The 14,915-nt window shown below is 34.3% G+C and overlaps 1 protein-coding gene across 3 annotated transcripts in view; it reads right to left on the bottom strand.

The window, feature by feature from the left end:
• Positions 1 to 14,915, bottom strand: part of bru1 (bruno 1) — a 239,688-nt gene that overhangs the window by 152,087 nt on the left and 72,686 nt on the right. For all 3 annotated transcript variants that reach the window (XM_070106206.1, XM_036366791.2, XM_036366792.2), the window contains exon 2: positions 2,823 to 3,845. In XM_070106206.1, coding sequence (XP_069962307.1) covers positions 2,823 to 3,412 — 590 coding nt within the window. In that variant the 5' untranslated portion in view covers positions 3,413 to 3,845. The remainder of the gene's footprint in view (positions 1 to 2,822; positions 3,846 to 14,915) is intronic.

The raw sequence follows: 14,915 nt of genomic DNA, 5'->3' as shown, positions 1-14,915 counted from the left end.
TGTGACCGCTGCAAAACAAGCAAATCGAAAACAATACGTGGCAACAATATGTCAAATGTTATTACACATTAAATTAGTCAAGCGTGGTACGACACGTCGTATGAGCAACCGCAACTCACGAGTTAGTGCAGGTACATGAAACTACTATGCCAAAATCGGGCAGAGAGTACGGGTGTGGTGGTAATTTTATAGTAATTTGTTACGTTCACATATAAACATAAAAATGTCCGTCTGACTGTACGCATTTATGTATGTATGTGTATGTGCAGCTGCTTAAAAATTTATGTAATTCATACCAAAAAAAATCGTAAGTGCTTTTTTACGCTTGCACAAATACTAATTGAAAACACTGCACACACAAACACATATACTATTACAGTTATTCCACAAACTCGCTCGCGTGTTAAGCGAGCTATATTTTGTGTGAAAATATAGAATTTTTTAATTATTTTGACAAGCGTTCGTGTGAGCTCATTTATATGCGAAAGATTACAAGCTTAGGCAAATAAAGCCAGCTAATGAAAGCTAGCTCATGTCAATTAAACACTGTGTTTTATACGATTTTCAGTGCATGAAAGTATTTTTAAAGCACTTAATGCCCAACTTCGTGGCATTTTTTTATACTGCAGAGACACTCCATCAATAATGAGCGAAATTCATATTAACAAGCGTGCTGAATAAATTATGAAGCATGAAAAAGCGAGTGAAATTAAACCACTTTTTGCGTAAATAAACAATTAAGAATTTTATATGTGTAAAGAATTCCTCCATGTTCTACAAGTAGGTAATTAACAAAAGGCAAAGTTAAGCGAAAAATTATCAATTAAAAATAGCATAATTATTTGAATAAAATTTATACTAAGTTCTCAGCACAAATGTTTCTATTTTTCAATGAAAAATATATTTAATTTTTCGTTAAAAAATATATTCCTAAATTTTCACTTAAACATATATCTAAATTTTCACTGAAAAATATATCTACTTAAAGGTTTCTCGAAAACTTGATTTGACTTTCTAATACACTTTATGTTTGCCGTAATATTTGGCAAAGTTTCAAGCAATACTAAATTCTTCTTTAGTTACTAACTCTATTCTAAAATTCTTACCTTAAAAGTATTCTACAAGCCAACAGAAAACTATAGGTAAACGAAAAATATATTTTTATCATTAAAATTACAGTCTGGGCTAAAGTTATAAACATATCTTTATATGTCGCCTATAAAAAATATGTAAATGATATCGAAAGATTTCTAAAATAACTCCTGAAATAAATCCAAATTTCATTGCGTTATTGTACCGTCGAAGTCCAAAATAATCACCACGAAATTTTTTATGGTTTTCAGAAGGCTGGTCTGATCTGATTGTTTTTTTTTTTGTTTTTAGATTGTAGTGATGCCTCCGATAATTATAAACGCTAAATTTTGTGAAGATATTTTCAAATAAATAAGTTTTCGGTATCGGTCATTTTCATGGCAGCTATATACAATACAATAGTGGTCCCTTATCGTCGTTTCCGACAAATGAGCGGCTTCCTTGGGAGAGAAGGACACATGCAAAATTTGAAACAGATATCTCAAAAACTTCGCGAACATACACACAGTCATGGTAAAATTAACTCAGCTTGTCACGCTGATCAGTTATATACGCATGGTATATACTTTATAAATTCTCCGAAGTTTCCTTTTGGGTGTTGCAAACATAGTGGCAAACTTAATATAGATTGTTCAGGGTATAGTAAAAAGGGCCCACAATATTTCCAGACGAGTTCCGTAAAATCTCGTAAAATAGCTTCGAATGTATGAACCACCAAACTCTTCTGAGAATTTTCATTTTTTGTTTAACTATTTTCGTAAAAAGATTACAAAATCTTAAAAATAATTTAAAAAATGTGTTGAGACCATTTGAACGACCAAGCGAATAGGTGATGTCGTTTTATGTACTCTACTACATATGTTTCGCTGAATAAAAATTTTTAGAGAATAGCAATCAACTGAAAAAATATGTTGAAGTAATACCCAAAATACAGTTGACAACTCCCGAACTAATTCATTTTAAACTACCTGAGTATTATACCGAACAATGACATTCAAGTCAAGAGTAGAACAGTTGGATAGTTTGCAGATAGAAACATTAAAACGGATTATGCAAAAGTGTAAGCTATAAGGATATTATTCCATTATGTATTTTTTTCCAAATACAAGCAGAACTAATATGTTTAGGATTTGTAATAATGTTCGAAGTTTTCGATGGAATTTTTGATTTTTAAAGAACAGTATTGGACCTGGTTTTCAGAAAATATTCTAAAGGAACTGTATATAATTCAAGAAATATATACTATTTGATTAAAAATCATATTGAAAAACAGTTATTATGTTCGCTTATCAATATTTCTTGTTGACGACTTTTTTATCGGGTAATAACTTTTGAGAAGAATAAATTTCATATAAAATTTTTGTGGGTTAACGCCTTTAACATAATTTAATACTCTAAAATATAGGACAAGACGCATGTGTATGTATTTGTAACAACAATAAAAATGTTGGTTTCTAAAGTGACCACAAAATAGTTGTCAGAAAGGACATGTGGTGAACAACACTCACCGAGACACACACACCAACAACAAATAAATGTTAATGTGTGAGTATGACAAGGCGACTAAATTGTACAGTGTTGTTTATATGTATGTATGTACGCATGAGTGTGCAACAAAAAGTTAGTACTACGATTTGAACCAATTTCGCTTTAGTTTTCTACCAACTACAGTTATTATTATTATTGTTATTGTTATTGTTATTACTAGTGTACGGTTATGAAATACTCACTTCTCCTTCAGGCAACTGCGAAAGTCCTGCTGTGATTCGGATTCCTCCGGCATTTGTTGTTGCTGTTGTAGAAGCAGTGATTTCTGTTGTTGCAACAGCTGTTGTTGAAACAACTCATGTTGCTGTTGTTGCAATTGTTGCTGTTGCTGTTGCTGACAATAGCTTTGCAACTGTTGCTGTTGCGTTGGCGATATAGTTGGCTGTTGCAATTGTTGTTGGCTATGTTGACTCGACAGCTGTTTCTGATATGGGTGTATGCTGTTGTGATTGATGTGGCATAATTTATTGCAATTGTTGTCCAGTCCATTATAATGATTGCCATTGTAGCGTTGCTGTTGTTGTTGTTGTGGCTGCTGTTGCTGTTCTCTTGTTGCGGGCAAATGTGTTGCCTGCAATTGGTTGGCGGATTGTTGTTGCTGCTGTTGTTGTTGTTGTAGTTGCGCAATATTCGTCTCGGACGTTTGATTGATATGGAAACCGAGCGGCTGCTGCTGCTGCTGCTGCTGCTGCGACTGTGCCTGCTGGGACGGACTATTCTTGCCAGAACCAGGTGAAATTTTACCGGCTAAAGCATCGAGCGAACTTAACATTATGTTAACGCTTTGCTGCGATTCTCAATTTTTGTGTTTTGCGTCTGTCGTAACGGCAGGCGACGCTTATACGTGTAGCCTCCAACGGACAATGTGACGTTTGCGTTGGATAGCTGTTGCTAGTATTTCTGCTTTCACTTTTGTATTTATTGCACGTTGGCCGATAGCTCATACAACAACAAAATGTTAACGCAAATCAAATCGAGCAGTCGAAATTTGCTCAAAAGCGTAGCGCCCAAAGCTTTTAAAGGCTTAATAAGCTGCTTAAAATGTATACTAGCACGAGTCTTAAACTCACTACTATCCACTCTCGACAAGTTTTACTTTCAGTTTTTCTTAATAACGGTTTTCCGTTGTCCTTTGTGTGCGCACAACTTCTTTGAAGTTCGTTTATTTGTAAAATTTTCAGAAATTCGCTCGCGTTTGCTTTTGCCTGAAGGAAAAGTATATAAATTTTGAAAGTTCGATATTAGTATGAGTGACACTCAAAATGTATGTGCGTATGTAGTTAAAACGAGAATGAATAGATTACATAATGCATTGTGTAGACGAATGGTAAGTATTTCCAATATGAAGTAAATTTTATGTTGATATGGCTGAACAGTCTATTGCAGATAAAATAGTGATAATATATTTTACAGTTATGATCGTACTTTAAGGTGAGTTAAAACAGTTTAGGAGACTTTGCAACTTTTTATCGGGACCATCTGCATTTTTCACCCGATAGTTTTTTTATCAAACTATGATTCCACGGAGTGCATTGCGACAGAAAATGGACATAGAATAATAATACATGCAATAATAATCAATTGTACGCCATTGGTGTCAAAATTATTTCATTATTGTCTACATTTTGTCATTGTTGTCAAAATAATGTCATGATTGTCAATATTATATTGTCAATATTTTACCATATATATTGTCAATATAAACTTATAATCATTATTCTCAAGATTATGTCATATGTATCTAAATTATGACATCTGTGTCAATCTTATATCACTAGTGCCAAAATTATGTCATTATTTTCAAAATTGTCTCTTCATTGTCAAACTTATGTCATTATTTTATTTTCGTTGTCAAAATTATATTATTGTTGTTAATATTATATCATTACTATTATTCTCAAAATTGTGCTACATTTTTTGAAATTATGACATTTCCGTCAAACTTATGTCATTAGTGTCAAAACTGTCATTATAATTATCCTCGAAACTGACTTATTTGTAGAAAACTTATATCATTATTGTCAAAATAATGGCATTAGTGACAAAATTATATCATCATTGTCAAAATATGTCATAATTATCAAAATTATGTCATTATTGTCAAAATTATGTCATTATTGTCAAAATTAAACCTCTTAGTGTCCTATATTCCCCCTAAGATGTTTGTGTTTGGCTGTTTTTTTTTAATTATATGTGGTTCGCACAATGTCAATTTTAATGACATTAAACGTCTAAAAGATATTCCTTTAATTTTGTAGCATTTGTGTATATAAACTATCTAAGAGCCAAATTGAAAACCTCGTCAATAAAACCCACAACTGTTATTGAGATTGACAACAACCAGTCATAACAGAAATTTTCTGAAGCAGTTCATGTTGTCATAAATTTTGACATAATGAAAACCACTCATTAGTTCATAAACCACTTAGGTATGTATATTATAGATTTTTGGTTTGAATATTTCAATTTATTTGAACAATAAAACTTTCGAACTTAGTTCTAGGCATTGCACATACTTTTGAATATACATTTCCAAAGAATTTATAAGAGACTCTAACAACTGTAAGTGGAACGTAAATGTATATTCATTAAATATTACAAGCTTTACACCACTTATCGGTTAAATTTATGCTGTAGATATTTTATTTGATGTAAAACTGGATATGAGATCACAATATAAATTGAGAAGAAGCATTAAATGAAGACTTATGTAAAAGCTTCGGTGAAATTATTACTATAACTCCGGTTCCAGTTTGTACAAAGCAACTAAATTATTTCGGTATACTTTGTAATTGTCAGAAGCTTCCAAAAATTTCACAAATTACGGTTCAACCCCTGTAATTACAATAAGCTTTCTTCATAAATTGTGGTATATATGACTATTTTATTTCTTTATTCTTAGTTCAACATTACCATACTTGTCAAGAGGTTATCATTATTGGAAAGCTAGTTTTTCTAGCTTCTCTCCTAACCTCAACTAGTTTAAAGAAGCTTCGGTCACGAATTGAACGTCGCGGCTCAAGTGTGTTTCAACTCAATAATGTAGATGAAAAAATTATGAAACATGCCATTTGAGGGTTTCATTTAAATAATAAAAAAAAAAGTTTCGAAATTGTTTGATTTTTTCATTTTGATTAAATGATGAGTTCACCAACTGACACACTAATATTTGTTAATAAGATATTTTTAGAAATTTCATTAATTTTGACAAAATATTGGAAAAAAATATATTTTGACATTTAGGCTGCTGAACTACACAATTCACCTGTTACTGCAACATGTTGCAAGCGTATTAAAATTGATTTGGAATACTTCTCCAAAGAAGTTTGTTGGAATTGCTGTTGACTTGCAAAACTAAATTATATTTAACTGTTTTTTCTTCCTTAGTCCTTCCAACACACAATCTTCTTTTCGCAAATTTAAAAATATTTGTTTACATGCAACACTTGTGCTGCTTGCACTTAAGTGCATCTACGCTTGTCGTATTTGCATATGTTTATGTGCTTAATAACTTAGGTCAGCCACATTTCACTTAAACTGCCGAATGTTGCACATGTGATCGCACACACACACACACATTAGTGTGATAGGCATACATACGCTCATGTGTAAATATATTTCATTATTATAAGCATATGCATTGCTTATGCATGCGGCAAGTGGAATGAAATCTTCAAACCCATATTTTACAGAAAGGAAATATGTAAGCAAACACTCACACACATATATACTTGTATATGTTTGCGTACTTGTGTATAGAGCTTTCGCCTAACTTGCGTTTGCCGAAGGATGCTTCGCTGCTCGCTTTTACTTCACAAAAACACAAAACAAATTTAAATACCTAAGTTTATAAAAAAACAAGGTGTACATAGTGACACACAAAGCAGACCCCAACAATAAATATGAATAAAGGCACAGATATATATGTGCATTGATATATGAGTAAATATGTATAGGTTGTGTGCGTGTTCGCTGAAGTGCACCTGAGTGTAGTTACGAGTCGAAAATTTGTTTTCTCTAAGCAAACTTCGAATTTTAGTAAACACGTAGTGAAGTACAAGTTCCGTGCGCCTCAAGTTGTGTTGCAGCTTTTGCTATCTAGCACTCTCATGTTCTCTTTTGTGTAATATTTCGTTGGTTGAAATAATAAAACAGTAATATATATGTATGTACCCTTGTGGGATATATACATACAAATACCAGGGATGTGGGTCGCGATATTTTTTTCAAATTTTACGGAATTTAGTTTTTTATCTTTCTTCCGAAGTTTTTTTGGTATAAAAAACACTCACTTAGCGATCCGAAAATATTTACTTTCCTCTTCTGTTTTTCACATGTTAAAAATTTTAACCTCTAGATGCTTTTATAGTGCAAAAATTAATGTTTAGAATTCAGAAATGTAAAAATTGTAGGAAAGAGTATTTTAATGAAGAAAAAATGTTAACATCGTTACGTTCCCCTCCCGTCATCATTAAGTTGATGTGGTAGGAATAGGTTAAGAGTACTTCCTCTTTGCGCTGGTCGGCTCTGAACGCATTGCCCATTAAAGGGGGCGTGCGTCAACCCCCGCCTTGAGCTCTTCACAGAGATAACGAATGTGTGGCGGGTGGTCAGAACCGGCCTTTAAATCGAATCACTGCCTGGGGCGACGGAATCGTGCTCCACGAAAGGCAGCTAAAAACTGATCAATTTGAATTGCGGAGGAGGCAAGTCAATCAACAGAAGCCTGCCGGCTGCGAGGTCAGCACCAGATCTGCTAGGTTCATGGTGGGTTCGGGGACCACAGGCAACGTTAAAATCCCCAGTTGTAATCACGACAGCAAGAAAGTATTGCTACGGTGACTGGCAGACTGTTCAGAAATCATGGCAAGATGCCAGCACACTTGAGTAGGCTAGAAGGGTGCGAATCAGCGGGCTTGAGTGGGTCCTAACTTAAAGTCGCATAAGGGGGGATCCATTTTCAGCAAGAAGCCTCGCAAGGGAGCTGCACCAACATTAGCAAAGTCGCTAAACGGCCTAAATCAATAGAACTTACGGTTTGTGATCGCCGTAGGGAGAATAGGGCCATCTCCCACGAGTGAAAGCGGGCCGCAGCGGCTATATACGCAGTTGTCATGAAGGTGGCCAAAGAAACACAGGGCCACCTTGTAGGTGTATGAGTGCGGGTTATCACTATGGTATACACAAGCTGGTCAGGTGGCCTCTTTACAAGGAAGCGGTTCCAGGGTTGGAGAAGTCTGGAAGGAAGCTAAATAAGAGGCTTTGGGTAAAGACCACTAAAACATATAGCTGCACTAAAAACTGAACGATCGGAAACAAGTTCTCCTATGAAAAAACTTTTTTATTCGACGATATATATATATTCTTCACAAAATTTGCTATGCATAATTATCCAAAAAAACAGTATAACATCCGAAGAAATTACTTAGATCGAATCACTACAGCATATAGCTGACATACAAACTAATCGATCAATACTAAGTCCTTGTATGAAAAACGTTTTTTATTTGACCAAATATCTTCACAAAATTTAGCATGGATTATTGTCTAAAGCTACGGTACAGTCTTCGAAAAAATTGCATAGATCGAATTGCTATAGCCAAGAGCTGTTTGGAGCTTTTTAATTTACGAAAGGTGTTTTTGCTGCGTTACAGCCAAAATTAACGTTTTTTCTTGTTGTAATTTAGCTCAACACAGATATTTACCCTTACGCACATTCGTTCGTCTGCATATACTGTTAGCTGTACATTAACTATCCAAGCTAGGACCTCTAAGTAGTAGCTATGAGCGAAACATATTCTCCGAAAATCACTTAATTTAATTGACTTAATTGGGCAATAACTGTTCTTTAAGATATTTTTATATTTTTGATATATCTTCATACTTCTACAAATCACTATCACTTACTTTTTATATACATATCTTGCATAGTAAAAAAATATATTGAAAATTATGCAGAATAATTATCAACAAAAGTTTGCGTTTTCTTTTAGACCAAAATCAACTCTCATTATGTATACACACATATATATATATATATATACATATATAAACATCTGCAAATACATGTTAAATAGAAATTTTTCAACCACATTTTAAGCACGTGATTTATGTGTGTATATATTTGCGCAAAGACTTAATTGTAAGGACACTTTAAAGCGGCGATTCAACAATCAAACTCAAAAGCATGCGTGCCATACATGTGATATGCTCGAGTGTGTCTTCTGCTGTTTCTTCTTCTTCTTCTCTGTGCACATATTAAATGTGAGAGCATAGTGACAAATGCACACAAACATGCACACATACATATATATGCATATACATGTGTCTGTATGCGTTTTTACAACTTCACTTTAGTGCATGTCTAGTGCATGACCAAAAACCAACACCGGAAGTGAGTACGATGGCTCTTGAAGAATATTAGAAATTGTAAAAGCTTGACACACAAAAGCAACAAAACCGAATGCAAACATAGGCAGCCAGATAAATGTACAGATGTAGGCGCATATAAGATGAAAGTACCGGTAACCAGTGAGCAAAATAAACGAAGAAAGTGGTTGAGATTTTACTGTAATTTTATATGTAAAATGAGGTAAGGGGACATTTTTATGAGTAAAAAAAAACAGGTTTCTCTGAAGATCACAGCGAGACCCTCTAAAGTAATATACATCTATACACAACTAAACGAACAGCGTGAAGAGTTGAGTTGACTTAGCCATAAACGTCTGTCTGAACGTCGGTGTATACAAACTCCTTCGTCAGTTTTTGAGATATCACTCTGAAATTTTGCACACATCCTTTTCTCTCCAAGGAACTGCTCGTTTGTCAGAAGCACCGATATTGGATCACTATGGGATATAGCTGCCATACAACATGACTAATCAAAATAAAGTCCATGTATGGAAAACTTTTTTATTTGACCAGATATCTTTATGAAATTTCGCACAGATTATATACCAAAATCTGAGCTGAAATCTCCGTAAAAATTGTTCAGATCGGACTACTATAGCATATAGCTGCCATATAAACTGACCAATGCAAATGAAATTCTTGTATGAACGACTTTTTTATTTGACAAGATATCTCCACGAAATTTGGCATAACTTATTGTACAAAGCAACGGTATAATATCTTAAAAACTGTTCTAGATCGAACCACTACAGCATATAGCTGTCATACAAACTGTCCTAAAAATCAAGAAAAATACCCTTTTTTTATCCCCTTTTAGGCTGTAATTAAGCCACCTGTGAAGGATAGTGCAGCCGAATTTAAAGGTTTCTCTTGTTTATATCTTAAAAGTGGTCAACTTTATATATCCGGCGACTTCAGAAAATAATGATTTTTACATATATCCGGCTATAAGCCTCTAAACAGAGTTGTACCGCCTTTTACAACTCCACAGCAAATATTGTGAGAAAACTCTCTTGCATTTCAAATATTTTTTCGTCAACTCACTTTTGGTTTACTGGCTTGAACTGCACCATTAAGCCGTATACCCATAGCCATGCATTGATGGGGTAGCAGAAAAAGTTGCGTATACGCCTCAGGGAGTGTAAATGCATGACGACAAAAGGTGGTAAGCAAAGAAACGGATTGCAGCAGCGCTCCACAAAGTATTAATGTACAAAGTTGCCAGGTTAGTTACATACATATATGCGGAAATGTTGCATTGCTACTGCGCCGCTACAATGTCTATAGCTGCTGAGTAGTTGTGTAGGAAATGGTGAAGCAGCAGTGAGGCAATTGCAGCATGCAATGTTACAGCCACCAACAACGGTCACTTGTGCGGTTTGTTTACCACTTGAAATGTTCAAGATAATTGCAAAAATGAAAAGGGATACATTGACATAGACTTAAGCGGCAAGCAAGCATACTTAACTGCATAGAAATATACATAACAATATGATATATATAAATATATAATACATACAAGCAAGTGCTAATGCAAAACCGTGTACAAACAGGGAAATACCAACCAAGATAAGAATAATAGGTAGTTGGTATGCAAGAAATTTAATTTTAAATGCCGAAAATTACTTGCCACACTCGCTGGCAATTGTAACAAAATTGCGAGTTCACACAAAAATATGAAGTATGCAGACAATGCCACCGAAAATATGCCATACGTTTCGGCAGAAGTTAGAAATGAGCTTTAGCCGTTATTCACACTCGCCAACGCACTTCAAACGGAAAATTAAAAACCGCTTTCAGCCGGCGTAAGTTGCGCCAGTGCGCTGTTGCAAGCAGTTAAAGAAATATGCGCAAAAAGAGACGCAAGAAATGGCAAGCAAAAATGCAGCAAAAATATTTCACTTCAACCGAGGGGATAGACTCCACTCACACACAAACTTCGGAAACGAGCGTTAGCGTTGGCCAAAGTGATAGCGGTGGAGATTAGTGCAATGCAATGTGATTTTGCCGCTGCCATTGCACAGCAACTTTCTTTAAAGCGGATTTTCTTGCATTCACCAAATGACGCCGCATTTCGGAGCGCATTTCAAGCTGCAAGTGTTGGCCTTAAGTTCGAGCTTAGTTTGCAGCCGCGAGAAATGGATGATTGCGGTTAATGCTGGGCAGCAAAAAAGAATTCGACTTAAATTGCAAGTCAACAATGTGTCGGGGCAAATAGTGAGAGAACTAGTGAGAGAAGCACCTATATATAGTACACTAGAAAAAAAGCTTTTGTTATTTTGTAGCATAACACAGATCGTAAATATGTCAGAGACAGCGAAGCTGAAAATTTTGCGAGCTGGCAATGCTAGAAATATAACTGGTTAGGAATAAGTTAATTATGAATAAAATCGCTCTAAACTCTTAGTTTGCTAATAAGTTAAAGTGTGAATGGAAAAGTCTATTATAAAGTATACCCAATTAAAAAAAAGTTTTAGGTTACCTAGCGCTTGAGATTCATAGTTTTTTTAATTGAGACTAAAAAAAGTAAAAAGTTTAACAAAACAATTATTTCACTTACTAAATTGCGCACATTTAATGAGGCTAACAAATACATATACCAACCTAAAAACATTAAACCAGTAGCAAAAGAACACTCAATTCGGTTAAAATTTCCCCTGAAGTTACCGTAAGAACTGTCATTTTTCATATGCTTTGTTCATTGTTAGTGATTTGGAGGGATTTTGTTATATTCCTTTGAGAAATCTCAACAATTTCTTTTGACAAGTTGAAAAACTATATTTAAAGCCACTTATTACTTAAGCAACCTTATTTCACTCGAATAAATTGCTTAGGTTTTGTTGCTGCTTCTCATAGATTTTCCTATTCATAGGTTAAGTAAGCCTCTCTTGGAATGACTTATAAAATAAAATCAAAGATAGGACTTACTTTCTACATCTTTTATCAATGATTATTTTCATTCAAACGAACTCCATGTACTGAATGAATTCATCCAGAAATATTAGAAATAACCGGAACTGGTAAAAAAAAGGCTGATTTTAGTACCGAATCGCATTATGCTAATCGAAATATTCTCAATTACTTTATAGCGTTCTCCTTCAGTAATATAAGAATGCCTAAAAGTGTAACGAACCATATCTGATCCTGATCGGTCGGATAGTTTGTGAGATATGAAAATTTCCTTCTTAAAGAGGGTGACGGTATACCTTCTATAACTCACTGATCGATATCATTATAGTCAAATATTTTTGCCGAATTTATTCTATTGACAGCTATGTCTCCAAGTAGTTTTGAATATTATTTTTGCTTTTGGAGGTTGGCGTAGTTATAATCAGACTCCGAGTAATATGTTTCCGCCAAGTGTTATTAATATGGATATATTAGTTTGTGTACATTTAACATAAAAGTGGAGGGGTTCCTGACCACTTTTCAGAGATTTAGGACTTTACATGGAGACTGGGAATATAAAAATAGTTTCTAAGCTTTTCTTCAAATTTTCTAAGAGTATCAAGAAAGTCATGTATCAAATTTTATCGAGATATATGAAATTATTTCAAATATGAGAGTGACACAGCAAAACACTTTAACTTCGATTACCCCGAAGCTGTTAATAACCTTCCAAGGTGCTTATCTTATAGCACAAAAGGTAAAAAAGTATCTTTATCTAAATTTTGGATACAGAGTTGTATGGCTATATGCGATAGTTGTCCAACATCACCGGTTCCGAAAAATGAGCAATTTCTGGAAGACAAAAGGACATAAACAAAATTTCAGATCGATATCTCGAAAACTGAGGGACTAGTTGGCATATATACAAACGGACAAAGAGACGGACATGGCTAAATTGACTCAGTTCGTCTCCAACATTTTGTTCTTGGTGTTAGAAACTTCGTGGCTTACCGAATATGCCCTGTTCAGGGTATACCATAGTACTATATGGTTAAATAATAAGTATGTTCTTAATGAACTTATTTGATCAAATTTAATATAACTTCTAATTTTCTTTTGAAAATAAGTACAAAAAACTTAAAAAAATATAAAAAACCAAACGCCTCTAACCATTTTACTATCATTCACATGGACAACAGCAAAGATAAAATAAAATATGTTTGTACCCCCGAACTTTTGGTGGCATCTTTCTAACCGTAATACAACTTTCAAGTCTAACTTTTTAAAATTTCAAAAATATTTGCAACGTTAATGACGTTCACCACTCCAAAGACCAAAACATAATGTTGAAAATTGCTTTGGTTGGAGAGAAAACATTGATTTAATTTAACCTTGGACAAAAAGTTTATCAACTTTCAGTTCGGCTAACAAATGTCGATGCAATCAAAAGAGAAAAGTGAAAATGCGAAACGTAAAATAAAAGGGGCGAAATGCGAAAAGAAAAAATTAAAATCAGATAACACGACCCACACCAATTTTAAACAAGTAAATAAAAACCCAAACCCAACAGACGAGAAGACAACAACAAGAAGGTCGCTAACACCAATGACCAGGCAACAATAAAAAAGGCGGCCAACAAACAGGGGTAAACACAAATTCAAATGCACAGCTATAAAAAAACTTGCGTTTGTACAGGAAGAATTACGTTTGTGCGCACATACATACAATAATACACACATACAATAAAAATGTTTGCCGCACGTTTGTTTGGGACCAGGCTCTAAAATAAAATGATGAAAATGAATTTTGGAAGGAAAAAGAACGGTGCATCAGCCAAATGAAACTGGAAATAAAAGCGTTGAAAAGGAAAGAAATTGTACAAAATAAACAAACGGTACTTTTTTACGACTGTCAACACGCGATGTGCGCTCATTTGTTGTACGTTTGCTTCCGTGCCGTGTAAACGCGCTGGTATTTCCCTCTATCAATGCACACTTTTCACACACAAACACACCTTTAAACACAATCATACGCTGTCAGTGTTATCCTTGTTATACCTTTTCCACACAGCTAGCGCCTGGCTTTCGCTTAGTTGGTATTAATTTGGCAGTGTGTAACAAATGAAAAGTAAAATTAGGCTTCGATTGAATTCGAGATAAGCGCATAAAAGTTCGGAATTGTTTCCCAAGAAACTGATTAAGGCAGTGTTTCCCCAGCGGAACGTTCCAACCCAAGTTTCTGTATGTAAAACCCCCTTAAATAATAATAAGTGCAAAAGTATGTGGAAAGTAATTTAAAAATGCTCCCCTAACTAGCTGGAAAAGCAGTTACAGTTAACCGTTATCTTAGCTATAAATCTTAGTTGCCGCTTCTCACTGTTGGCACATTTCAATATGCCACACGCTTTATGAAACTGTAATAGGCGATGTAATAAGCTAAGTCGGAACAAATGTTCAAACACAAAATACACTTTGGCAATTCAATTAGTTTTGGGAAACTAATGGCGCTTTTGTAAAATACAATATTAGAGTTGATGTCCTTAAGAGGTGTGCATGGTATGTATTTGATTTTGTTGTGAGATTTTGTTTTAAAGGAATAAATTTTGCGGTATGCTAGAGTGACGCAACTGTCAAAGAATTGTTTATAAAATAATTCGAAAGCCCTTAACCTATACCAGAATAATTTTGGTATCATTAGTTAGTTGTAAAGAACAACTTTAACATTTCGCCAACCATCTCATTATTTTCCAGATAAATTCTCAGCGCACTTCAAATTCGAGTAAAACAATGTTCATATAACTCTAAAAAAGCAATTGGTAAAAAGCACAAAAAATTACAAACTATGAGCTGGGCATTACTTGCCTTTACGAGGAATTTCCTAACTCGGCAACAATTCTACGAATTTAAATGAATTTCGGTGCATAATATTTCACTCTAAATCTTATTTTACAGTTTCAAAATCAGTTAGCTTAGAAT

Source organism: Bactrocera oleae, chromosome 3 (assembly GCF_042242935.1).
Source record: "Bactrocera oleae isolate idBacOlea1 chromosome 3, idBacOlea1, whole genome shotgun sequence".
Taxonomy (NCBI): Eukaryota; Metazoa; Arthropoda; class Insecta; order Diptera; family Tephritidae; genus Bactrocera; species Bactrocera oleae.
The sequence above is the reverse complement of the archived record's forward strand: the minus strand, read 5'-3'. Positions and strand labels throughout refer to the sequence as shown.